This window comes from Scyliorhinus torazame, chromosome 6, assembly GCF_047496885.1.
Source record: "Scyliorhinus torazame isolate Kashiwa2021f chromosome 6, sScyTor2.1, whole genome shotgun sequence".
Taxonomy (NCBI): Eukaryota; Metazoa; Chordata; class Chondrichthyes; order Carcharhiniformes; family Scyliorhinidae; genus Scyliorhinus; species Scyliorhinus torazame.
The window spans coordinates 305018600-305045604 of NC_092712.1; the positions used below are offsets into that span (position 1 = coordinate 305018600).

The 27005-nt window shown below is 51.8% G+C and overlaps 1 protein-coding gene across 2 annotated transcripts in view; it reads left to right on the forward strand.

The window, feature by feature from the left end:
- bphl (biphenyl hydrolase like) overlaps positions 1–27005 on the forward strand; it is a 49171-nt gene that overhangs the window by 1265 nt on the left and 20901 nt on the right. For both annotated transcript variants that reach the window (XM_072509990.1, XM_072509991.1), the window contains exons 2-3: positions 15189–15289; positions 17322–17488. In XM_072509990.1, the coding sequence (XP_072366091.1) occupies positions 15189–15289; positions 17322–17488 (268 nt within the window). The remainder of the gene's footprint in view (positions 1–15188; positions 15290–17321; positions 17489–27005) is intronic.

The following is a 27005-nucleotide window of genomic DNA, read 5'->3' on the forward strand; positions in this document are numbered from 1 at the left end:
TAGGATAGAGGGGATGTCGGTGTGAAAACCACGGTTTTCAGCGGGGTGGGGGTGGGGGGGTAGATGGCACATATAGGAAGTGGGGCTGGTTAAGGTGAGGGAATTTGTATCTGGAAGGAGGGTTTGCCGGTATGGAGGAATTAAAGGACAGGGTAGAGCTCCCGAGAGGAAGTGGGTTTAGGTACCTGCAGGCATGGCATGGGACTTGGCACTGAAAGTTTCGACAGAGGTCCCCAGGTTGCCGAGGTACACCCTGCTGTAATGACTGTTGTTTCCAGATGTGGAAGGGGGGGGGGGGACAGGATTGGGGACATAAACATGTGGCTGGGAGAACAGGGAGGTGAGCAGATGGTGAAGATTAAGGAGAAGTGGGAGGGGGAGCTGGGAGGAGAGATAAACTGGGCAGTGTGGAGCGGGACGCTACGAAGGGTAAATGCGACCTTGTGTGCAAGATTGCGCTTGATACAATTCGAGGTGGTACATATGATGCAGGTAAGAATGAGTGGGTTCTTTCAGGGGGTGGCAGATGAGTGTGAGAAGTGTGGGCGGGGACCAGCGAATCACGCACACATGTTCTGGGGCTGTGGAAAGTTAAGTGATTCTAGGTGAGAATGTTCGCAGTGCTAGCAAGGAGAGTGGTGGAGTCAGATCCTTTGGTGGCGATATAGAACATAGAAAAATACAGCACAGAACAGGCCCTTCGGCCCACGATGTTGTGCCGAACTTCTGTCCTAGATTAAGAACAAATTAATCTACACTCCAGCATTCTACCGTAATCCATGTACCTATCCAATAGCCGCTTGAAGGTCCCTAATGTTTCCCATTCAACTACTCCCACAGGCAGTGCATTCCATGCTCCCACTACTCTCTGGGTAAAGAACCTACCTCTGACATCCCCCCCCCTAATTCTTCCAACATTCACCTTAAATCTATGTCCCCTTGTAATGGTTTGTTCCACCCGAGGAAAAAGTCTCTGACTGTCTACTCTATCTATTCCCCTGATCATCTTATAAACCTCTATCAAGTCGCCCCTCATCCTTCTCCGAGCACCCTCAATCTTTCCTCGTAAGACCTACTCTCCATTCCAGGCAACATCCTGGTAAATCTCCTTTGCACCTTTTCCAAAGCTTCCACATCCTTCCTAAAATGAGGTGACCAGAACTGCACACACTACTCCAACTGTGGCCTTACCAAGGTTTTGTACAGCTGCATCATCACCTCACGGCTCTTAAATTCAATCCCTCTGTTAATGAACGCGAGCACACCATAGGCCTTCTTCACAGCTCTATCCACTTGAGTAACAACTTTCAAAGATCTATGGACATAGACCCCAAGATGTCTCTGCTCCTCCACATTGCCAAGAACCCTACCGTTAACCCTGTATTCCGCATTCATATTTGTCCTTCCAAAATGGACAACCTCACACTTTTCAGGGTTAAACTCCATCTGTCACTTCTCAGCCCAGCTCTGCATCCTATCTATGTCTCTTTGCAGTCGACAAAAGTCCTCCTCACTATCCACAACTCCACCAATCTTCGTATCGTCTGCAAATTTACTGACCCACCCTTCAACTCCCTCATCCAAGTCATTAATGAAAAGCACAAACAACAGAGGACCCAGAACTGATCCCTGTGGTACGCCACTGATAACTGGACTCCAGGCTGAATATTTGCCATCCACCACCACTCTCTGATTTCTATCGGTTAGCCAGTTCGTTATCCAACTGGCCAAATTCCCCACTATCCCATGCCTCGTTAATTTCTGCATAAGCCTACCATGGGGAACCTGATCAAATGCCTTACTAAAATCCATGTGCACTACATCCACTTCTTTACCTTTTTTAAAAAAAATATTTTATTGAAAATTATTGGCCAACCATCACAGTACATTGTGTATCCTTTACACAGTAATATAACAATATAAATAACAATGGCCAGTTTTATAAACAAGAAATAAATAATATATAAACAAAAACAAAACTAAATGGCAACTGCCTTGTCCCAGATAAATATTCTCCAAAAATATGTTTTAACAGTCCAATATACAATTATCTATAACAACAACCTATACATATTATACTTATATATTAACATCCCTGAGAATCCCTCTGGCTCCTCCCCGCCCCCCCCCCCCCCCCCCCCCCCCCCGGGCTGCTGCTGCTGTCTTCTTCTTTTCCATTCCCTCTATCTTTCTGTGAGGTATTCGACGAACGGTTGCCACCGCCTGGTGAACCCTTGAGCTGATCCCCTTAGGACGAACTTGATCCGTTCCAGCTTTATAAACCCTGCCATGTCATTTATCCAGGTCTCCACACCCGGGGGCTTGGCTTCCTTCCACATCAACAGTATCCTGCGCCGGGCTACTAGGGACGCAAAGGCCAAAACATCAGCCTCTCTCGCCTCCTGCACTCCCGGCTCTTCTGCAACCCCGAATATAGCCAACCCCCAGCTTGGTTCGACCCGGACCCCCACTACCTTCGAAAGCACCTTTGTCACCCCCACCCAAAACCCCTGTAGTGCCGGACATGACCAGAACATGTGGGTGTGATTCGCTGGGCTTTTCGAGCATCTCGCACACCTATCCTCTACTCCAAAAAATTTGCTAAGCCGTGTTCCAGTCATATGCGCCCTGTGTAACACCTTAAATTGTATCAGGCTTAGCCTGGCACACGAGGACGATGAGTTTACCCTACTTAGGGCATCAGCCCACAGCCCCTCCTCAATCTCCTCCCCCAGCTCTTCTTCCCATTTCCCTTTCAGCTCGTCTACCATAATCTCCCCCTCGTCTCTCATCTCCCTATATATGTCTGACACCTTACCGTCCCCCACCCATGTCTTTGAGATCACTCTGTCCTGCACCTCCTGCGTCGGGAGCTGCGGGAATTCCCTCACCTGTTGCCTCGCAAAAGCCCTCAGTTGCATATACCGGAATGCATTCCCTTGGGGCAACCCATATTTTTCGGTCAGCGCTCCCAGACTTGCAAACGTCCCATCTACAAACAGATCTCTCAGTTGTGTTACTCCTGCTCTTTGCCATGTTCCAAATCCCCCATCCATTCTCCCCGGAGCAAACCTATGATTATTTCTTATCGGGGACCACACCGAGGCTCCCGTCTTTCCCCTATGCCGTCTCCATTGCCCCCAAATTTTCAGAGTAGCCACCACCACCGGGCTTGTGGTGTATTTCTTCGGTGAGAACGGCAACGGCGCCGTCACCATGGCTTGTAGGCATGTCCCCCTACAGGACGCCCTCTCCAATCTCTTCCACGCCGCTCCCTCCTCTTCTCCCAAGCACCTACATACCATTGAGATGTTGGCGGCCCAGTAGTACTCACTCAGGCTCGGTAGCGCCAGCCCCCCCCTATCCCTACTACGCTGCAGAAATCCCTTCCTCACTCTCGGGGTCTTCCCGGCCCACACAAAACTCACGATACTCTTCTCAATCCTTTTGAAAAAAGCCTTCGTGATCACCACCGGGAGGCACTGAAACACAAAGAGGAATCTCGGGAGGACCACCATTTTAACCGCTTGTACCCTCCCTGCCAATGACAGGGATACCATGTCCCATCTCTTGAAGTCCTCCTCCATCTGTTCCACCAACCGCGTTAAATTTAGCCTATGCAATGTACCCCAATTCTTGGCTATCTGGATCCCCAGGTAACGAAAGTCCCCTGTTACCTTCCTCAACGGTAGGTCCTCTATTTCTCTGCTCTGCTCCCCTGGATGCACCACAAACAGCTCACTTTTCCCCATGTTCAGCTTATATCCTGAAAATTCTCCAAACTCCCCAAGTATCCGCATTATCTCTGGCATCCCCTCCGCCGGGTCTGCTACATACACCAATAAATCGTCCGCGTAAAGAGATACCCGGTGTTCCTCTCCTCCCCTGAGTACTCCCCTCCACTTCCTGGAACCCCTCAATGCTATTGCCAGGGGCTCAATCGCCAGTGCAAACAATAATGGAGACAGAGGACATCCCTGCCTCGTCCCTCTATGGAGCCGAAAATACGCAGACCCCCGTCCATTCGTGACCACGCTCGCCATCGGGGCCCTATACAGCAGCTGTACCCATCCAATATACTCATCTCCAAAGCCAAATCTCCTCAACACCTCCCACAAATAATCCCACTCCACTCTATCAAATGCTTTCTCGGCATCCATCGCCACCACTATCTCCGCTTCCCCCTCTGGTGGGGGCATCATCATTACCCCTAGCAGCCTCCGTATATTCGTATTCAGCTGTCTCCCCTTCACAAACCCAGTTTGGTCCTCGTGGACTACCCCCGGGACACAATCCTCTATCCTCATTGCCATTACCGTGGCCAGAATCTTAGCGTCTACATTTAGGAGGGAAATAGGTCTATAGGACCCGCATTGCAGCGGGTCTTTTTCCTTCTTTAGGAGAAGCGATATCGTTGCCTCCGACATAGTCGGGGGCAGCTGTCCCCTTTCCTTCGCCTCATTAAAGGTTCTCATCAGTATCGGGGCAAGCAAGTCCACATATTTCCTATAAAATTCGACTGGAAATCCATCCGGTCCCGGAGCCTTCCCCGCCTGCATACTCCTAATTTCTTTCACTACTTCCTCTATCTCGATCTGTGCTCCCAGTCCCACCCTCTCCTGCTCCTCCACCTTAGGAAATTCCAGCCGGTCCAGGAAGCACATCATTCTCTCCTTCCCATCCGGGGGCCGAGCTTCGTATAAACTTTTATAGAATGCCTTGAACACTCCATTCACTCTCTCCGCTCCCCGCTCTATCTCTCCTTCCTCATCCCTCACTCCCCCTATTTCCCTCGCTGCTCCCCTTTTCCTCAATTGATGGGCCAGCAACCTGCTCGCCTTCTCCCCATACTCATACTGTACACCCTGTGCCTTCCTCCACTGTGCTTCTGCAGTACCCGTTGTCAGCAAGTCAAATTCTACGTGTAACCTTTGCCTTTCCCTGTACAGTCCCTCCTCCGGTGCCTCCGCATATTGCCTGCCCACCCTCAGAAGTTCTTGCAGCAACCGCTCCCGTTCCCTACTCTCCTGCTTTCCTTTATGTGCCCTGATTGATATCAGCTCCAGACCACTCCCACCTGGACCTCCCCGTTATCATTGAGTTCCAAGTATTTTTCAATGCACCCCCTCACCCTTAGACACACCCCTTCATCTGCCATTAGTCCCATGTCCATTCTCCAGGGTGGACGCCCTTCTGTTTCCTCCCCTATCTCCAAGTCTACCCAATGTGGAGCGTGATCCGAAATGGCTATAGCCGTATACTCCGTCCCCCTCACCTTCGGGATCAACGCCCTTCCCAAAACAAAAAAGTCTATTCGCGAATAAACTTTGTGGACATAGGAGAAAAACGAAAACTCCTTACTCCTAGGTCTACTAAATCTCCACGGGTCTACTCCTCCCATCTGCTCCATAAAATCTTTAAGCACCTTGGCTGCAGCCGGCCTCCTTCCAGTCCTGATTCTCGACCTGTCCAGCCCTGGCTCCAGCACCGTATTAAAATCTCCCCCCATTACCAACTTTCCTACCTCTAGGTCCGGGATGCGTCCTAGCATGCGCCTCATAAAATTGGCATCATCCCAGTTCGGGGCATATACGTTTACCAAGACCACCGCCTCCCCCTGTAATTTGCCACTCACCATCACGTATCTGCCCCCGCTATCCGCCACTATGGTCTTTGCCTCAAACATAACCCACTTCCCCACTAGTATAGCCACCCCCCTGTTTTTCGCATCTAGCCCCGAATGAAACACCTGCCCCACCCATCCTTTGCGTAGTCTAACCTGGCCTATAAGTTTCAAGTGCGTCTCTTGTAACATAACCACGTCTGCCTTAAGTTTCTTAAGGTGTGCGAGTACTTGTGCCCTCTTTATCGGCCCGTTCAGCCCTCTCACATTGCACGTGATAAACCGGGTTGGGGGGCTTTTTACCCCCCCCCCCCTTGTCGATTAGCCATCCCCTTTTTCCAGCTCCTCATCCGGTTCCCACGCAGCTGTGTCCCCCCCCAGGCGGTGCCCCCCCGCCCACCCCACCCCATTCCGGCTCCCCCCTCTCCCCAGCAGCAGCAACCCAGTAGCTCCCCCCTCCCACCCCCCCCCCCCCCCCCGCTAGATCCCCCACTAGCGTAGTTACACCCCCCATGTTGCTCCCAGAAGTCAGCAAGCTCTGGCCGACCTCGGCTTCCCCCCGTGACCTCGGCTCGCACCGTGCGACGCCCCCTCCTTCCTGCTTCCCTATTCCCGCCACGATTATCATAGCGCGGGAACAAAGCCCGCGCTTCCCTTTTGGCCCCGCCCCCCATGGCCAACGCCCCATCTCCTCCACCTCCCTTCCTCCCTCCACCACCACCTGTGGAAGAGAGAAAAGTTACCGCATCGCAGGATTAATAACATAAAACTCATCTTTCCCCCCCCTCTTCGCCCCCCACATTCGTCCCACCACTTTGTTTCAAACGTTCTTTTTTAATAACCCACTTATTCCAGTTTTTCTTCCACAATAAAAGTCCACGCCTCATCCGCCGTCTCAAAGTAGTGGTGCCTCCCTCGATATGTGACCCACAGTCTTGCCGGTTGCAGCATTCCAAATTTTATCTTCTTTTTGTGAAGCACCGCCTTGGCCCGATTAAAGCTCGCCCTCCTTCTCGCCACCCTTCCGCACTCCAGTCTTGATATACGCGGATCACCGCGTTCTCCCACCTACTGCTCCGAGTTTTCTTTGCCCATCTAAGGACCATCTCTTTGTCCTTAAAACGGAGGAATCTCACCACTATGGCTCTAGGAATTTCTCCTGCTCTCGGTCCTCGCGCCATCACTCGGTATGCTCCCTCCACTTCCAACGGACCCGCCGGGGCCTCCGCTCCCATTAACGAGTGCAGCATCGTGCTCACATATGCCCCGACGTCTGCTCCTTCTGCACCTTCAGGAAGACCAAGAATCCTTAAATTATTCCTCCTCGCGTTATTCTCCAGCACCTCCAGTCTTTCCACACATCGTTTATGGTGTGCCTCGTGCATCTCCGTCTTCACCACTAGGCCCTGTGTATCGTCCTCGTTCTCGGCAGCTTTTGCCTTCACGACCCGAAGCTCCCGCTCCTGGGTCTTTTGCTCATCCTTTAGCCCTTCGATCGCCTGTAATATCGGGGCCAACAGCTCCTTCTTCATTTCCTTTTTAAGTTCTTCCACGCAACATTTCAAAAACTCTTGTTGTTCAGGGCCCCATGTTAAACTGCCACCTTCCGTCGCCATCTTGGTTCTTGCTTGCCTTCCTTGCCGCTGCTCCAAAGGATCCACTGCAATCTGGCCACTTCCCTCTCCTTTTTCCATCCATTTCCAGGGGGGATTCCCTTCTGGTTTACCGCACAGTGCTTCTAGCCATTAAAATTGCCGTTGGGGCTCTTATTAAGAGCCCAAAAGTCCGTTCCACCGGGAGCTGCCGAAACGTGCGACTTAGCTGGTCATCGCCGCACCCGGAAGTCCACTTCTTTACCTTCATCCACGTGCTTGGTCACCTCCTCAAAGAATTCAATAAGACTTGTGAGGCAAGACCTACCCCTCACAAATCCGTGCCGTCTATCCCTAATCAAGCAGTGTCTTTCCAGATGCTCAGAAATCCTATCCCTCAGTATCCTTTCCATTACTTTGCCCACCACCGAAGTAAGACTAACTGGCCTGTAATTCCCAGGGTTATCCCTATTCCCTTTTGAGAACAGGGGCATGACATTCGCCACTCTCCAATCCCCTGGTACCACCCCTGTTGACTGAGGACGAAAAGATCATTGCCAACGGCTCTGCAATTTCATCTCTTGCTTCCAATAGAATCCTTGGATATATCCCGTCAGGCCCGGGGGACTTACCGATCCTCAAGTTTTTCAAAATGCCCAACACATCTTCCTTCCTAACAAGTATCTCCTCGAGCTTACCAGTCTGTTTTACACTGTCCTCTCCAACAATATGGCCCCTCTCATTCGTAAATACTGAAGAAAAGTACTCGTTCAAGACCTCTCCTATCTCTTCAGACACAATACACAATCTCCTGCTACTTTCCTTGATCGGACCTACCCCTCGCTCTAGTCATTCTCATATTTCTCACATATGTGTAAAAGGCCTTGGGGTTTTCCTTGATCCTACCCGCCAAAGATTTTTCATGCCCTCTCTTAGCTCTCTTAATCCCTTTCTTCAGTTCCCTCCTGGCTATCTTGTATCGCTCCAGCGCCCTGTCTGAACCTTGTTTCCTCAGCCTTACGTAAGTATCCTTCTTCCTCTTAACAAGACATTCAACCTCTCTTGTCAACCATGGTTCCTCACTCGACTATCGCTTCCCTGCCTGACAGGGACATACATATCAAGGACACGTAGTATCTGTTCCTTGAACAAGTTCCACATTTCAATTGTGTCCTTCCCTGACAGCCTATGTTCCCAACTTGTGCACTTCAGTTCTTGTCTGACAGCATCGTATTTACCCTTCCCCCAATTGTAAACCTTGCCGTGTTGCACGTACCTATCCCTCTCCATTACTAAAGTGAAAGTCACAGAATTGCAGTCACTATCTCCAAAATGCTCCCCCACTATCAAATCTATCACTTGCCCTGGTTCATTACCAAGTAGAAAATCCAATATGGCCTCCCCTCTGGTCGGACAATCTACATACTGTGTTAGAAAAGCTTCCTGGACACACTGCACAAACATCACCCCATCCAAACTATTTGATCTAAAAATTTTCCGCCCAATATTTGGAAAGTTGAAGTCACCCATGACTACTACCCTGTGACTTCTGCACCTTTCCAAAATCTGTTTCCCAAACTGTTCCTCCACATCTCTGCTGCTATTGGGGGGCCTATAGAAAACTCCCAACAAGGTGACTTCTTTCCTATTTCTGACTTCAACCCATACTACCTCAGTAGGCAGATCCTCCTCGAACTGCCTTTCTGCAGCTGTTATACTATCTTTAATTAACAATGCCACCCCCCACCTCTTTTACCACCCTCCCTAATCTTATTGAAACATCTATAACCAGGAACCTCCAACAACCATTTCTGCCCCTCTTCTATCCAAGTTTCTGTGATGGCCACCACATCGTAGTCCCAAGTACCGATCCATGCCTTAAGTTCACCCACCTTATTCCTGATGCTTCTTGCGTTGAAGTATACACTTGAAGTAACCTCCCCCCCCGCCCCCCTCAACAGTATCCAAAGCGGTATACTTATTGTTGAGAGGAACAACCGCAGGGGATCCCTGCACTGACTGCTTCCTCCTCTTCCCACCTCTAACTGTTATCCAGCTACCTTTGTCCTCAGGTGTAACTATGTCCCTGTAGCTTCTATCTATCACCCCCCTCAGCTTCCCGAATGATCCTCAGTTCATCTAGCTCCAGCTCCAGTTCCCTAACACGGCCTGTGAGGAGCACTTCCCACAGTGAAGTCAGCAAGGACACCGGTGGTCTCCCTTACCTCGAACATTCTGCAGGAGGAACGTTCCACTGCCCTAGCTGCCATCACCTTCATAGATTTCATAGAATGTACAGTGCAGAAAGAGGCCATTCGGCCCATCGAGTCTGCACTGGCTCTTGGAAAGAGCACCCTACCCAAGCCCACACCTCCACCCTATCCCCATAACCCAGTAACCCCACCCAACACTAAGGGCAATTTTGGACACTAAGGGCAATTTAGCACAGCCAATCCACCTAACCTGCACATCTTTGGACTGTGGGAGGAAACCGGAGCACCCGGAGGAAACCCACGGAGACACGGGGAGAATGTGCAGACTCCGCACAGACAGTGACCCAAGCCGGGAATCAAACCTGGGACCCTGGAGCTGTGAAGGCATAGTGGTAACCACTATGCTACTTTGCTGCCCGACCTGGTTACTGGGAGACCTCAACTTAGTCTCCCAGTAAAAAAAGGAATATTTGGGATATCAAAGAAGCCGGAGCTGATAAGAGGGGAGGAAGGTCGGTGTTGTGGCTTTCGCCTCTCTAATTGCCCGGCAATTAATTTTATTGGAGAGGCGCTCAGCAACGCCACTGGGGGTAGCAGCCTGGCTGGGGGACGTCTATGGCTTTCTTTGGCTGGAAAAGATTAAATATGAGTTCAGGGGTTCAGCAGAGGGCTTCGAGGCAAGGTGGGGGATGTGCGTGACCGTGTTTGAGGAGTTGAGGGAGGGAGGGTGATTAAGGGGAAACATTTGGACAAACTATATAATTGTTTGATGGGAAGTTTGTTTCCCAAATTGTTCGTGTTGTAACTTTTAATGTAATAAAATACATTAAAAATATATATATCACGGTAATTGTCACATATTAGGTCAGATGACCAAATGTTTGGTCAGAGAGGTTAGCTTTAAAGAGTGTCTTAAAGGGGTAAAGCGAGGTAGAGAAATGTAGAGGTGTAGGGAGGGTATTCCAGAGTTTGAGGTCCGGTTTGTGGAGTGGTTAAGTTCGGGGATGCTCGAGATGTGAGAACTGGAGGAGAGTGGATATCTTGTGTGGAGGGGGGAGTGTGAGGGGGTGTTTGAGGGGGGGCTGGAAGAGATTCCAGAGATGGGGAGGGACAAGGTAACAAAGGGATTTGAAACCAAGGATGGTCGTTTTAAAATCAGGAAATTGGGAGCCAATGCAAGTCAGCGGACACGTAGAGGGTGATAGGGAAACAGGACCTGGTGCGAGTTTGGGCGCGGGCAACTGTTGTATGTGACCTCAGATTTACTGTGGTTAGAATGCGGGAGAGCAGCCTGGAGAATGTTGGAATGGTCAAGTCTAGAGGTAGAAAGGCCTGGAGAGCTCAAGAGGGGACAGGAAAATCCCGAGGCATGCTGGGTGAGCCAGGAGGGAAACACTGAACAGCATGATTTGGGGGCGGGGTGCAGGAATCCTGTGTGCTGCGGGAGGGCGGTGTTCCGGGAGAGGGTGCTGGGGCGGTTGGAGGACTGGGGAGAGATAGGACAAGAGGGAAGGACAAACGGTCTGAGTGCGTGACCAGCTCAGTGAAGCAGGCAGGAAGTGAGCAGGCCAGTGTTACCGAGCCACGAGGTAGTGGAGTAACAGTCCAAAGTTCAGGACGCGAGTAAAGGACTTGCTTGACGTGGTGGGGGTGGATGGAAGAATGTCACAGGATTACAGGGTATTGGAAGGGATGTATCTTCTTGAACTTTATGGGGGAATTGGAGACAGAGAGCGGGATTTTCGGAAGATCGCTCTGGTGGTAAGTACGGGGAAATCCCGTCCAGGATGTGGTTGTAAACGATGTGAGACCGACTCTTTTTTTAAAAAATGTTTTTATTCTCCATTTTCACATTTTCCTTCAAAATGTACACCCCACCCACAAACAGTAAACGGTAACAAATACAAAATCAACCCCCTTAACAATACCAACGATCCATCCTCCCACCACCCCCAAACAACGGCCCACCTGTCAATATATACATCCAATAAACCAAACCCTTCCCACGGTCGGCAACAAAAAACAAAGGAGAAAAAGAAAAAAAGGAATTCGGTACCACCCCTCATGGTCACCATTGACCTATAGAGGTCCCACTGCCCCCCCCCCTACACTCAACGCCATCCAACCTCTGAAAGAGTACCATACATGATACCCAAGAGTTGTCGTCCCCCCCCCCCCCCCCCCCCCCCCCCCCCCCCCCCCCCACACCAGTCTCCAACTCCTCCTGTCCACTGCCTCTTGTAAAAACTCCTCCCCCCAACCTCGGTTCCTTACCCCCAACTTTCCACCCCAGCTAGACCACTTCGGACCCTGTTCTGCCAGGCTCCGATGGCCGCAGCCCCTCCCCCCACCTCACTCCCCGTTCACCCTGGACGGGCTTAAACCGGCCAGCGTGGAGGCCCCCGCCCGGGTCCCTTTCCCCCTTGCCCGGCCCTAGGAAAGCCCAGAAATCCCCTTTTAGCACATAAACCCCGCATATCCACCTACACCCCAAAGAGCCCTCATTTAAAGTGAAAGTCCCGTCCCTTCCCTTGTCCAAATATATACAACATTGGCTCCTTTAGCCCCTACACCCGCATGCAGTGAAACAAAAAAAAAGAAAATTCAGTCATGAGGTTACATCGGCACGTGGCCATTCCTCAATTTGTCAGTTCTGCCACAGTCCTTCTGCTTTCGCAAACTACTCCGCTGCTTCCGCCGTTCCAAAATAAAAGTCCCTGAGCTTGTAAGTCACCCTCAGCTTCGCTGGATATACAATGCCGCACTGCACATTGCTAATGTACAGTGCCCTCTTCACCCGGTTGAAGGCAGCCCGCCTCCTCGCCAGCTCCACCGTAACGTCCTGGTATACACATATACCAGCTCCAGCCCACTGCACCACCCGCTTCTGCTTGGCCCAGCTCAGGACCTTCTCCTTCACCCTGTACCTACGGAAGCACAGAGTCACTGCCCTTGGCGGCTCACTCGCCTTTGGTACAGGCCTCCACGACCGATGAGCCCGATCCAGTTCATATCGGGAGGGATCCTTCCCCTCCCCCAATAGTTTTGCCAGCATCGCGGCAAAATACTCAGTCGGCTTCGGTCATTCAACTCTTTCGGGCAGCCCCACAATCCTCAAATTCTGTCGCCTGGATCTGTTTTCCAGGTCTTCCATTTTTCCTCGCAGATCCTTGTTAATGTCCATTACCTTCCGCATCTCCTTCCCCATCGAGGCAAGTTGATCACCGTGCTGCAATAACGTCTCCTCCACTTCCTTCAGCGCCTCCCCTTGCTCTCGCACCTCCGCCACTGCGCTCGCCACCGCCTTCATCACCGGGGAAACCGCCTCCTCCACCAGCACACTCAAAACCTCTCTCAGCTCCTTCCTCATTACATAGAACATAGAATATAGAACAATACAGTGCAGTACAAGCCCTTCGGCCCACGATGTTGCACCAAAACAAAAGCCATCTAACCTACACTATGCCATTATCATCCATATGCTTATCCAATAAACTTTTAAATGCCCTCAATGTTGGCGAGTTCACTACTGTTGCCGGTAGGGCATTCCACGGCCTCACCACTCTTTGCGTAAAGAACCTACCTCTGACCTCTGTCCTATATCTATTACCCCTCAGTTTAAAGCTATGTCCCCTCGTGCCAGCCATTTCCATCCACGGGAGAAGGCTCTCACTGTCCACCCTATCTAACCCCCTGATCATTTTGTATGCCTCTATTAAGTCTCCTCTTAACCTTCTTCTCTCCAACGAAAACAACCTCAAGTCCATCAGCCTTTCCTCATAAGATTTTTCCTCCATACCAGGCAACATCCTGGTAAATCTCCTCTCCACCCGCTCCAAAGCCTCCACGTCCTTCCTATAATGCGGTGACCAGAACTGTACGCAATACTCCAAATGCGGCCGTACCAGGGTTTTGTACAGCTGCAACATGACCTCCTGACTCCGGAACTCAATCCCTCTACCAATAAAGGCCAACACTCCATAGGCCTTCTTCACAACCCTATCAACCTGGGTGGCAACTTTCAGGGATCTATGTACATCGACACCTAGATCCCTCTGCTCATCCACACTTCCAAGAACTTTACCATTAGCCAAATATTCCGCATTCCTGTTATTCCTTCCAAAGTGAATCACCTCACACTTCTCTACATTAAACTCCATTTGCCACCTCTCAGCCCAGCTCTGCAGCTTATCTATATCCCTCTGTAACCTGCTACATCCTTCCACACTATCGACAACACCACCGACTTTAGTATCGTCTGCAAATTTACTCACCCACCCTTCTGCGACTTCCTCTAGGCCATTGATAAAAATGACAAACAGCAACGGCCCCAGAACAGATCCTTGTGGTACTCCACTTGTGACTGTACTCCATTCTGAACATTTCCCATCAACCACCACCCTCTGTCTTCTTTCAGCTAGCCAATTTCTGATCCACATCTCTAAATCACCCTCATTGTCTCCATGTAATTTGTAAACTGCCTTTCGAATTCCACAGCCATCACCTTAGTTATTTCTTCAGCCGTAAGCAATGCGGCCTCCCCTGGTGCTCCAGCCTCCATTTTCCTTGGTGACCCCGCGGTGACCTTTCCACTCCCCGACGGACCATCAGCTGTTTTCCTTACGGACGTTTTTTTGCTCACCCTCGGCATTTTCTTTCACTGTGCCTTCACTCTGCTGCCTCTGTGCCTTCTCCCTGCTTTTGCCGCCTCCGTGGACCCTGGGACCGGGCTTAAAGCCCCCAAAATGCCGTTCCCGAACGGGAGCCCTCCATTGTGCGGCCGCCTCCCGCCCGCCGTCACCGGCAGGGACCGACTCTTATGGAAGCTTTTACGGGAGAGGTAGACTTGGGAACTTTTTCAAAACCCAAATGGCTTCTTGTTTTTTTCACGGAATGTGGACATTACTGGCAAAGTCAACATTAATTGCCCATCCTTAATTGCCCTTGAGAAGGTGGTGGTGAGCTGCCTTGAACCGCTGCAGTCCATTGCTGTAGGTACACCCACCGAGCTGTTAGGGAGAGAGTTCCAGAATTTTGACCCACCGACAGGGAAGGAACAGCTGATATATTTCCAAGTCAGGATGGTGGGTGGCCTGGAGGGAAATAATAATAATAAATCTTTATAGGCTTACATTAACACTGCAATGAAGTTACTGTGAAAATCTTCTAGTTGCCCAGTGCGCCTGGTCGGGTGCACGGAGGGAGAATTCAGAATGTCCAATTCATCTAACAGCACATCTTTCGGGGCTTGTGGGAGGAAATCGGAGCACCCGGAGGAAACCCACGCAGACACAGACTCCGCACAGACAATGACCCAACCCGGGAATCAAACCTGAGACCCTGGTGCTGTGAAGCAACAGTGCTAACCACTGTGCTACCGTCCACTTGCAGGTGGTGATGTTTCTGACTCTGCATTTTTAAAGTTCTGTCATTCTGAAGTAAAAACCTGATAAATTAATCTGAATGAACCATGTTTTAACATTCCAATTAAGGGGCAATTTAGCGTGGCCAATTCACCCAACCTGCACATCTTTGGACTGTGGGAGGAAACCGGAGCACCCGGAAGGAACCCACGCAGACACGGGGAGAAAGTGCAGACACCGCACAGATAGTCACCCGAGGCCGGAATTGAACCTGGGACCCTGGAGCTGTGAGGCAGCAGTGCTAACCACTGAGCCACCATGCCACACTTGTATATGGAATGTTTACAAAGATAAATTTCTGAAATTGAACATGATTCTAAATTTATTTTTATTCCAGCACGATAACCTCTGCAAAGATAGAGGTTAATGGGGTTCACCTCCATTATCAACAAACAGGGAAAGGGGATCATCCACTATTGCTACTCCCTGGGGCTCTGGGTAAGTTTACAGTTTGTTCATTTTTATAATTTGGTTTTATGCTGTGCAGGATTAGAATTGAACTAACTGGTGAGGTTAGTGATAATGTTTTAAATGTTGGATCTTCTGTCTGCAGCATACTATTTAAACGTCTATAATTACATGTCAACAATTATTTTCCTTTTTTCCTCGCACTTTTGACATAATGGCCGGGATTCTCTGTTCTGAGACCAAGAGCTCTCGGCAGTGGAGAATCCGGAACCGTGTAAATTTATGAATGACAGGGAGCTCGCCATCAGAATCCTGCTATCGGGCCGCCATCTTGAGCGGGCGGCCCAATCACAAAGATCGACAGCAGGCCCAACCCGAACTCAAATCCTGCGCCCTCCTTCCCAACTGACCAGGAGGGGCATCTCAAGTACCCTGCATTGATGCTAACCACACTGTGTATAAACAGTCTTGTTATGATTGACAGCTCCTCATCACATCAAAGGAGCGAAGTGGTTTCACTTCCTCTTTTCTCACAGCAGAAACTTTGCATTTCAAAGGCTGTCAGGTTTTGTAGCTTTTTCAAACCTGTGGGTTTTTGGGGAAGCTTCTGACACTTTTTGTAAAAACTGCAGTTTAAAAGCTTTTGTCTGAGGGAGTAGATGTTGGGTGTGTTTCTTCACTCTTGAGATTGTTTTTTACACACCTATGCTGGATCATGTTGATTTTTCTGATGATCCCTTTGGTAATTTACACTGCTGTCTCCGGTTTCCATTTGACGGGGGATAGTGCGGGGATGATACATCGTGCTGAAATTCCCAATTATTCAATAAATGTCTGAACTCTTCACTCATGAACTGAGGCCCACTGTCACTTATCATATTGTCAGGAATACCATGAAGAGCGGAAGATGCTTTCAGCTGTTCTATGGTCCCATTGGTAGTCACTGTCTCCCAGTCATCTGAATAGTAGTCAACGGTGATGAGATAGTCAGTTCTAATGAATGAAGAGATGTAATCAAAGGTTTAGCTGTGGTCAATGTGTGATGTCACAAGCAGTTCTTTGGTTTGCTATTCATTACACGAACTGCACTGGCTGATGTAGTCCTTGATCTCATTGCTCACATTTGGCCAGTAGAACGCTCCTCATGTCTTCCTCAGATGGCTTCCCAAAGGGGTGTGTGGAAACCGCAGCGATCGGTTGGATGGCTCTCTGAAAGAGCTGTCATGAGTATGAGGGGCTGAATGGCACCCTTCTGTGCATTATCATTCTCCTGTGTCAGCTGGGTCTCACCCCACAACTCGAAGGATGGGCACAGTATGAAGTCTTACACCACCAGCTTAAAGTCCAGCAGGTTTATTTGGAATCACAAGCTTTTGGAGCGCTGCTACTTCATCAGGTTAGTAAAGAGGTAGGTTACACAAACACAGCACATATAGAGAAAGCCAACGATGCAAGATGATACTTCGAATGCGAGTCTTTGCAGGTAATTAAGTCTTTACAGGTCCAGACGGTGCGACTGGAGAGAGGAATAATCCACATCAATCCAAAGATGTGCATAGTAGGTGAATTGGCCATGCTAAATTGCCCCTTAATTGGAAAAATAAAATAATTGGATACTCTAAATTTTGTGCTGCTGGGGTGGAAGACCTACCACATTTATGCCTCCCGCTCCCGGAGCAGGATCTAATGAACCCGGCTGAATGTGGACTTAAACAGCTGATGGATGGAGCAGAGGACGAGCCCTGCTCAGAAATCCACTGGGAAACTGATTGAATAACTGAGAGACAGACAGTCTGGGCTGGTACCTGAGAAACAGGCCAGGAGACATAAATTACTGCCCCTGCAATAGGTGAATGAGAAAACTGAGGGCTATCCAGAAGGGAAAAAATCTATTTTAATCATTGCCAAAGAGCGCTGTGTGGACAGCAGCGGTTGGAGTAAGTTTTGTCACATGTTGCTCCTCTGAGTGCTGTAGAGTAGTAAATGCAGCACTAACGGAAGCTGCCATTCTGAGTGGAATTTGAAGATTGGGCAGATTTACATTTCTGTTTTCCACTTCCAGGCAGCAGTCAGACTGATTTTGGACCTCAGCTGAAGTCTTTGAACAAGGAACGTTTCACAGTTGTTTCCTGGGACCCTCGGGGCTATGGGCGCTCCATCCCTCCGCAACGGGAGTATCCTTTGGATTTCTATCACACGGATGCACAGGATGCAGTGGATCTGATGAAGGTTTGTGTATCGGATAAATACCCTCACCTTCCAGCCACAGTGCTTTCTGTGGTCACAGTTAGGTTCGGCACAGGGCTTCAAATAGCAAACTGTGAATTTAGATCAGTAAGAAGTCTTACAACACCAGGTTAAAGTCCAACAGGGTTGTTTCGAATCACTAGCTTTCGGAGCACTGCTCCTTCCTCAGGTGAATGTTCAAACATTCACCTCCTTAAAACTGTGGTGTTCCCTGTTTTATAGTGCGTGTGCTCTCACTGGTGATTGGCTGCGATGTTGTGTGTGTGCTGGTTGATCCAACTGCCTGTCCATCAGTGTGTGTGTGATTGCACCATGATATGCTGATGTGGATATCATGACATCCCCCCCCTTTTCACAAGGATATGTGCCTACATGCTAATAAATAGAAATGTGTACTGAGTGCGTCTGAGTATGTGTGTGCAATATTTACAACATGTACATGAGGCTAAACTATATACAGAGGAGAGTGCCAGGTGCACAACAGAACAACGAGGTTGTACCAATAAAAGAACAAATGCAATCATGAAACGACGAGAGAGAACTTCTGGAACAATGAACGCCAAGAAAAGAAACTTGTTAACAGTACTGTAAAACAATTCAGTGAGTCCAATGTGCTAACAGGCTCATAAGTCAAGTCTCTCAGGTGGGCGACGAATTCGGGTTGACCGTTAGGGTGGCACACCAGTCATCGCCCGGATCAATGTGCACTGGCACTGGCAGCGGCTGGTGGTTCCGACTTGGTGACATCCGGTTCTTGTGGATTACCGCAACACGGAAGGGTTCCCTGTCTTCGCCCCCATTGGCTCCGACCTATAGAACTTCTCGTAAAAATTCCTCGAACACCCTATTAATCTGGTCCGGAGCCACCACCAATTTCCCCGTCCTATCCCGCACCTGAACAATTTCCATCACCGCCGCCTCCTTCCGAAGTCGACCTGTCAACATGCGTGCTGCCTTCCCTCCATACTCGAACTGCTCCCCTTGCCCGCCTTAATTGGCACACCGCCTTCCTCCTTTCCTAAAGCGCTGGATCCACGTCCTCTGCATACCTCCTGTCTACCTCCAACATCTCGTCTATCAACCTTTGCCTCTGCACTCTCTCCTCCTTATCCACCTTCGCCTTAAACAATATCACACCCACGCCCCCCTCACCACCACCTTCAGAGCTTCCCATACCACCGACTGGGAAACCTCCCTCGTGCAATTAAACCCCACGTATTCCTCAATTACCCTTACGATCTTTTCACAAAACCCTCGGTCCCCCAACAACCCCACATCTAGGGCGTCATTCTCCGACCCCCCGCCGGGTCGGAGAATGGCCGTTGGCCGCCGTGAATCCCACCCCCGCCGGTTGCCGAAGTCTCCGGTACCGGAGATTGGGCGGGGGCGGGAATCGGCCCGCGCCGGTTGGCGGGCCCCCCCGCTCAATTCTCCGGCCCGGATGGGCCAAAGTCCCGCCGAGAAATTGCCTGTCCTGCCGGCGTAAATTAAAGTAGGTATTTACCGGCGGGACAAGGCGGCGCGGGCGGGCTCCGGGGTCCTGGGGGGGTGCGGGGCGATCTGACCCCGGGGGGTGCCCCCACGGTGGCCTGGCCCGCGATCGGGGCCCACCGATCCGCGGGCGGGCCTGTGCCGTGGGGGCACTCTTTCCCTTCCGCCTCCGCCACGGTCTCCACCATGGCGGAGGCGGAAGAGACTCTCCCCCACTGCGCATGCGTGGGAAACTGTCAGCGGCCGCTGACGCTCCCGCGCATGCGCCGCCCGGGGATGTCATTTCCGCGCCAGCTGGCGGGGCAACAAACGCCTTTTCCGCCAGCTGGCGGGGCGGAAATCCCTCCGGCGCCGGCCTAGCCCCTCAATGTCGGGGCTCGGCCCCCAAAGATGCGGAGCATTCCGCACCTTTGGGGCGGCGCGATGCCCGTCTGATTGGCGCCGTTTTGGGCGCCAGTCGGACACCGCGCCGTTGGGGGAGAATTTCGCCCCAAATCTCCACCCCGGCCTCTGCACGGCCCCCTTCTCTAAAACCATGTCCACCCAATGCATCGCATGATCTATAATCACTATCGCCGAATACTCTAATCCCTTAACCCCAGCTAACAGCGCCTTCCTGGGACTTCCGCTTGTGACCATGGAGTGATTGGTTACATAAAGGGCTGTTCCTGTTCAAAGTCACAGAAAAGGGCTCTTTTTACCCAGATCCGGGTGGAATTTTGATGAAAAGGCGTAGGTGAATGTTAGAGTAGTAGTTTACCCCAGGAATGGTATGTCTTCTGATCACCGGACCCAGCAGGAAACAGTGAGAGGTTAGGCTGGAAAGTTGAAGCAGTCTTGTGCTCATCAGACAGTCTCTTCCAGCATGCAGGCGGGGGAGGGGCAAGCTGTCAGGCCCCAGATACAGGAACTGATGACTTTTATCAAGGAGGAATTCCATAAACAGAGGAAAGAAATGCATGAGGATCATGCAAAGGATGTGGCACCCCTGAAGAGTACTTTGGAGCAGATGGAGAGGTGTTTGGAGGTGCAGGGGTCACAGATTTGGGAGATTGAAGGAATGATCTCGGACCACAGCGATCGTGTGGTGGCTCTGGAGGCAGAGGTGGGGCTCCTAGGAGACCTTTGTAAAATGCTGAGGGCAAAGGTGGAGGAGCAGGAGAATACCTCGAGTAGGCAGAACCTGCGAATAGTGGGCCAGCCTGCAGGAGTGGAAGGTGTGAGTGCCACGAGGTACGTCTTGAGGATGCTGGTGGGACTGTTGGCAGAAGAGGTGCTAGATAAGGCACCTGAAGTGGACCGAGCACATAGGTCTCTGAGGCAAAAGCCTAGAGCTGGGGAGCTGCCGTGGGCGGTGATCGTGAGACTCCATAAATTTGTGGAGATAGAGAAAATTCTCCGGCAGGCCAGGGAGAAGCGTAGCTGCGACTGGGAGGGAAATAACGTCCGGATTTATCAGGACATCGGAGCCGAGTTGGCAAAACGGCGGGCAGGTTTCAACATGGCCAAGGCGGTGCTGGACCGGCGGCAGATCAGGGGCGAGATTCTCCAACCCCCCGCCGGGTCGGAGAATCGCCGGGGGCTGCCGTGAATCCCGACCCCGCCGGTTGCCGAATTCTCCGGCACCGGAGATTCGGCGGGGGCGGGAATCGCCCGGATGGGCCGAAGTCCCGTTGCTAGAATGCCTGTCCCGCCGGCGTGATTAAACCACCTCTCTTACCGGTGGGACAAGGCGGCGTGTGCGGGCTCAGGGGTCCTGGGGGGGGCGCGGGGCGATCTGGCCCTGGGGGGTGCCCCCACGGTGGCCTGGCCCGCGATCAGGACCCACCGATCCGCGGGCGGGCCTGTGCCGTGGGGGCACTCTTTTCCTTCCGCCTTCGCCACGGTCTCCACCATGGCGGAGGCGGAAGAGACTCCCTCAACAGCGCATGCACGGGAATGCCGTGAGCGGCCGCCAACGCTCCCGCGCATGCGCCGCCCGGCAATGTCATTTCCGCGCCAGCTGGCGGGGCACTTCCGCCAGCTGGAGGGGTGGAAATCAGTCCGGCGCGGGCCTAGCCCCTCAAGGTTAGGACTCGGCCGGTCAAGGGGCGGAGGATTCCGCACCTTTGGGGCGGCGCGATGCCGGACTGATTTGCGCCGTTTTTGGCACCGGTCGGCGGACATCGCGCCGATACCGGAGAATTTCGCCCCAGGTTTGGGGTGCTCTACCCAGTGAAATTATGGGTGACGTTCGGAGGCCGGGAGTATTATTTCGAGACCCCAGAAGCGGTGGAAGACTTTGTTAAGGAGCATAAACTGGGAGAGAACTGAGTGGACAATGATTGGGAACCGGGGTGCTGGCACTATGTAATGGTCGGGAGCATGTTTGAAGTGGGTGTAGGGATTCGGGGATTTTCGCCTCTTTTTGTGGGGGGGGGGGGGGGGGGGGGTTCTGTTCAATGTTGAGATTGTAAGGAGTTGTAGGGGTGAAAAGTTTGTGGGGATGGATGTTCCCATCTCCCCTCCTGTTTTATGGGACTGTTTGTGTTTAACATCTGTTTATTTGCTTTTGGAGAAGGCTGCCTGGAGTTCAGGAGTCCTTGTTTGGGTGGGGGAGGGGGGGGAGAGAGAGAGAGAGAGAGAGAGGTCATTAGGATGTGCCTTTGGACAGGAGCAGCTGCGCTAGCAGGTTATGCTGGTGAACGGAAGTGAGGTGGTGGGGGAGAAGGCCAAGAGGGGTGGCCGGGGGGAGGGGGGAAAGGGGAAGTGGGGGGGAAGAAGGGGAAGGGGAAAAACTGTGTTGGGGGGGGGGGGGTCTGCGGCGCGGCAGGGGGTGAGAGATGATATGGTCAAGGACGAAGAAAGGGGCCATCTGGGATGAGCTAGGTACAGAGTGGAATTAAAGGTGCAGGAGTTAAGTGGGGAAGATGACGGACGGTAGAGGGGATTAGAGGCGCAAGGCTCCGGTAAGGTTGGTAACGTGGAACATCCGGGGACTGAATGGGCCGGTTAAAAAGTCGCGGGTGTTCACGCACCTCAGGAGCTTGAAAGCGGGGGTTGTCTTTTTGCAGGAGACACACCTCTTTTAAAAAAATATATATTTTATTCAGATTTTTTGGCCAAACAAAACAATACAAAGGTTTTCCTTTTTACAACAATAAAACAGTATAAATAACAGTGGCCTTTTTAACAAATAAATAAATAATATATAAACTAAATGGCAACTGCCCTATCAAAAATAATAACTCTCCAAAATAAAATCAAACGGTCCAATATACATAGCCTAGTACAGATATTTATACAAAAACACCCCTGTGGACCCACCCGGGCCCCCCCCCCTCCCCCCTAGGTTGCTGCTGTTACCTTCCCATTTCCTTTATCGTTCTGCGAGGTAGTCAATGAACGGCCGCCACCGCCTGGTGAACCCTTGAGCCGAACCCCTTAGTGCAAACTTTATCCGTTCTAGTTTTCTAAACCCTGCCATGTCATTTATCCAGGTCTCCATGCCTGGGGGTTTGGCTTCCTTCCACATAAGCAATATCCTTCGCCGGGCTACTAGGGACGCAAAGGCCAAGACATCAGCCTCTTTCGCCTCCTGCACTCCCGGCTCTTCTGCAACCCCGAATATAGCCAACCCCCAGCTTGGCTCGACCCGGACTCCCACCACCTTCGAAAGCACCTTTGCCACCCCCACCCAGAACCCCTGTAGTGCCGGACATGACCAAAACATGTGTGTGTGGTTTGCTGGGCTTCTCGAGCATCTCCCACACCTATCCTCCACCCCAAAAAATTTACTGAGCCGTGCTCCGGTCATATGCGCCCTGTGTAAAACCTTGAATTGTATCAGGCTTAGCCTGGCACACGAGGACGACGAGTTTACCCTACGTAGGGCATCAGCCCACAGCCCCTCCTCAATCTCTTCCCCCAGCTCTTCTTCCCATTTCCCCTTCAACTCATCCACCATGATCTCCCCCTCGTCCCTCATTTCCCTGTATATATCCGACACCCTACCATCCCCACCCATGTCCCCGAGATCACTCTATCCTGGACCTCCTGCGTCGGGAGCTGCGGGAATTCCCTCACCTGTTGCCTCGCGAAAGCCCTCCGTTGCATGTACCGAAATGCATTCCCTTGGGGCAACCCATATTTTTCCGTCAGCGCTCCCAGACTCGCAAACGTCCTGTCTACGAACAGATCTCTCAGTTGCACAACCCCAGCTCTTTGCCATGCTCCAAATCCCCCATCCATTCTCCCCGGGACAAACCTATGGTTATTTCTTATCGGGGACCGCACCGAGGCTCCCGTCCTTCCCCTATGTCGTCTCCACTGCCCCCAAATTTTTAATGTTGCCACCACCACTGGACTGGTGGTATATTTCTTCGGGGAGAACGGCAACGGCGCCGTCACCATTGCTTGTAGGCTGGTACCCTTGCAGGACGCCATCTCCAATCTCTTCCACGCCGCTCCCTCCCCTTCTCCCATCCACTTACACACCATTGAGATATTGGCGGCCCAGTAGTATTCACTTAGGCTCGGTAGTGCCAGCCCCCCCCTGTCCCTGCTACGCTGCAAGAACGCCTCCTCACTCTCGGGGTTTTCCCGGCCCACACAAAACTCATGATACTTTTCTCAATTCTCTTGAAAAAAGCCTTCGTGACCATCACCGGAAGGCACTGAAACACAAAGAGGAATCTCGGGAGGACTACCATTTTAACCGCCTGCAACCTACCCACCAGTGACAGGGGCACCATGTCCCATCTCTTAAAATCCTCCTCCATCTGTTCCACCAATCTTGTTAGATTAAGCCGGTGTAAGGTTCCCCAACTCCTGGCTATCTGAATCCCTAAGTACCGGAAATCTCTTGTCACCTTCCTCAGCGGTAAGTCATCTATTCCCCTGCTCTGCTCCCCCGGATGCCCACAAACAGCTCACTCTTACCCATATTCAATTTGTACCCCGAAAATTCCCCAAACTCCCTGAGTGTCTGCATTATCTCAGGCATCCCCTCCACTGGGTCCGCAACATACAGCAATAAATCATCTGCATACAGAGATACCCGGTGTTCTTCTCCTCCCCTGAGCACTCCCCTCCACTTCCTGGAGCCCCTCAGTGCTATGGCCAGGGGCTCAATCGCCAATGCAAACAGTAACGGAGACAGGGGACACCCCTGCCTCGTCCCTCTATGAAGATGGAAGTAATCAGACCTCTGTTCGTGACCACGCTCGCCACCGGGGCCCTATACAGCAGCTGTACCCATCCGATATACCCTTCTCCAAAACCAAATCTCCTCAGCACCTCCCACAGATAATCCCACTCCACTCTGTCAAATGCTTTCTCGGCATCCATCGCCACCACTATCTCCGCCTCCCCCTCTGGTGGGGGCATCATCATTACCCCTAGCAACCTCCGTATGTTCGTGTTCAGCTGTCTCCCCTTAACGAACCCAGTTTGATCCTCGTGGACCACCCCGGGGACACAGTCCTCTATCCTCGTCGCCATCACCTTGGCCAAGAGCTTAGCATCTACATTTAAAAGGGAAATGGGCCTGTAGGACCCACACTGCAGCGGGTCTTTTTCCTTCTTCAAAAGGAGCGATATCGTTGCCTCCGACATAGTCGGGGGCAGCTGCCCCCTTTCCCTAGCCTCATTAAAGATTCTCATCAGAAGCGGGGCCAGTAAGTCCATATACTTCCTATAAAATTCCACCGGGAATCCGTCCGGTCCCGGGGCCTTCCCCGCCTGCATGCTCCCAATCCCTTTTACCACCTCCTCCATCGCAATCTGTGCTCCCAGTCCCACCCTCTCCTGCTCCTCCACCTTAGGGAATTCCAGCTGATCCAAGAAACACATCATTCCCTCCTTCCCTTCCGGGGGCTGAGCCTTATATAACCTCTCATAAAATGCCTTGAACACCCCGTTCACTCTCTCCGCTCCCCGTTCCATCTCTCCCTCCTCATCTCTCACCCCACCTATCTCCCTCGCTGCTCCCCTCTTTCTCAATTGGTGGGCCAGTAGCCGACTCGCCTTCTCTCCATTCTCATACTGTACACCCTGTGCCCTCCTCCACTGTGCCTCCGCCTTAACCCGTGGTCAGCAGGTCAAACTCCACATGTAGCCTTTGTCTTTCCCTGTACAGTCCCTCCTCCGGTGCCTCCGCATATTGCCTGTCCACCCTCAAAAGTTCTTTCAGCAATCGCTCCCTTTCTTTACCCTCTTGTTTCCCTTTATGTGCCCTTATGGATATCAGTTCACCTCTAACCACCGCCTTCAACGCCTCCCAGACCATTCCCACCTGAACCTCTCCATTGTCATTAAGCTCCAAGTACCTTTCGATGCACCCCCTCACCCTTAAACATACCCCCTCATCCGCCAATAAGCCCATATCCATTCTCCAGAGTGGGTGCTGTTCTTTTTCCTCTCCTACCTCCAGGTCTACCCAATGTGGAGTGTGGTCCGAAATAGCTATGGCCGTATATTCCATCCCTGTCACCTTCGGAATCAGTGCCCTTCCCAAGACAAAAAAGTCTATCCGTGAATATAGTTTGTGGACATGGGAGAAAAATGAGAACTCCTTACTCCTAGGCCTACTAAATCTCATGGGGTCTACCCCTCCCATCTGCTCCATGAAGTCCTTGATCACCCTGGCCGCTGCCGGCCTCCTCCCGGTCCTGGACCTCGATCGGTCCAGCCCTGGATCAAGCACCGTATTGAAATCTCCCCCCATTACCAACTTTACCGCCTCCAGGTCCGGGATACGTCCCAACATACGCCTCATAAAATTGGCATCATCCCAGTTCGGGGCATATACGTTCACTAGAACCACCGCCTCCCCTTGCAATCTGCCACTCACCATCACATATCTACGCCCATTATCCGCCACTATGGCCTTTGCCTCAAACAGTACCCGTTTCCCCACCAAGATAGCCACCCCCCTGTTCTTCGCATCCAAACCCGAATGAAACACCTGCCCCACCCATCCTTTACGTAGTCTGACCTGGTCTATCAGTTTCAGATGCGTCTCCTGCAACATAACCACATCTGCCTTTAATTTCTTTAGGTGTGCGAGTACCCGTGCCCTTTTAATCGGCCCGTTCAGCCCTCTCACATTCCACGTGATCAACCGGGTTGGGGGGCTCTTTACCCCCCCCCCCTTGTCGACTAGCCACCCCCTTTTTTAACCCAGCTCCTCACCCGGTTCCCACGTACCCGTGTATCCCCCCGACGGCGCCCTCCCGCCTCGACCACCCCATCCCATAACAGCTCCCCCTTCTCCCCAGCAGCAGCAACCCAGTTACCCCCCCCCCCCCCCCCGCTAGATCCCTTCCTAGCATAGTTGCACCCCCCATGTTGCTCCCAGAAGTCAGCGAACTCTGGCTGACCTCGGCTTCCCCCCTTGTCCTCGACCCCCACTGTGCGAGGCCCCCTCCTTCCTGCGTCCCTGTTCCCGCCATAATTACCATAGCGCGGGAACAAAGCCCGCGTTTCCCACTCGGCCCGGCGCCCACAGCCCACAGTTCCTCATACTGTCCCCCCCGCCCCCCCATCATGGGGAAGAGAGAAAAGTTACAGGATCGCAAGATTAACAAACTGAAAAATCATCCCCCCCCCCCCCCTTTTCCTCACCCCACATAATCACCCCACCACTTTGTCCCAAAAGTTCTTTCTCTCGCCAGACTATTCCAGCTTCTCGTCCACAATGAATGTCCACGCCTCTTCTGCCGTCTCAAAGTAGTGGTGCTTCCCTTGGTGTGTGACCCACAATCTCGCCGGTTGTAACATTCCAAACTGGATCTTTTTGTGAAGCACCGCCTTAGCCCGATTAAAACTTGCCCTCCTTCTCGCCACCTCCGCACTCCAATCTTGGTATACGCGGATCACCGCGTTCTCCCACCTGCAGCTCCGAGTTTTCTTCGCCCATCTTAGGACCATCTCTCTGTCATTATAGCGGTGGAACCTCACCACTATGGCTCGAGGTATTTCTCCTGCCCTTGGTCTTCGCGCCATAACTCGATAAGCTCCCTCCACC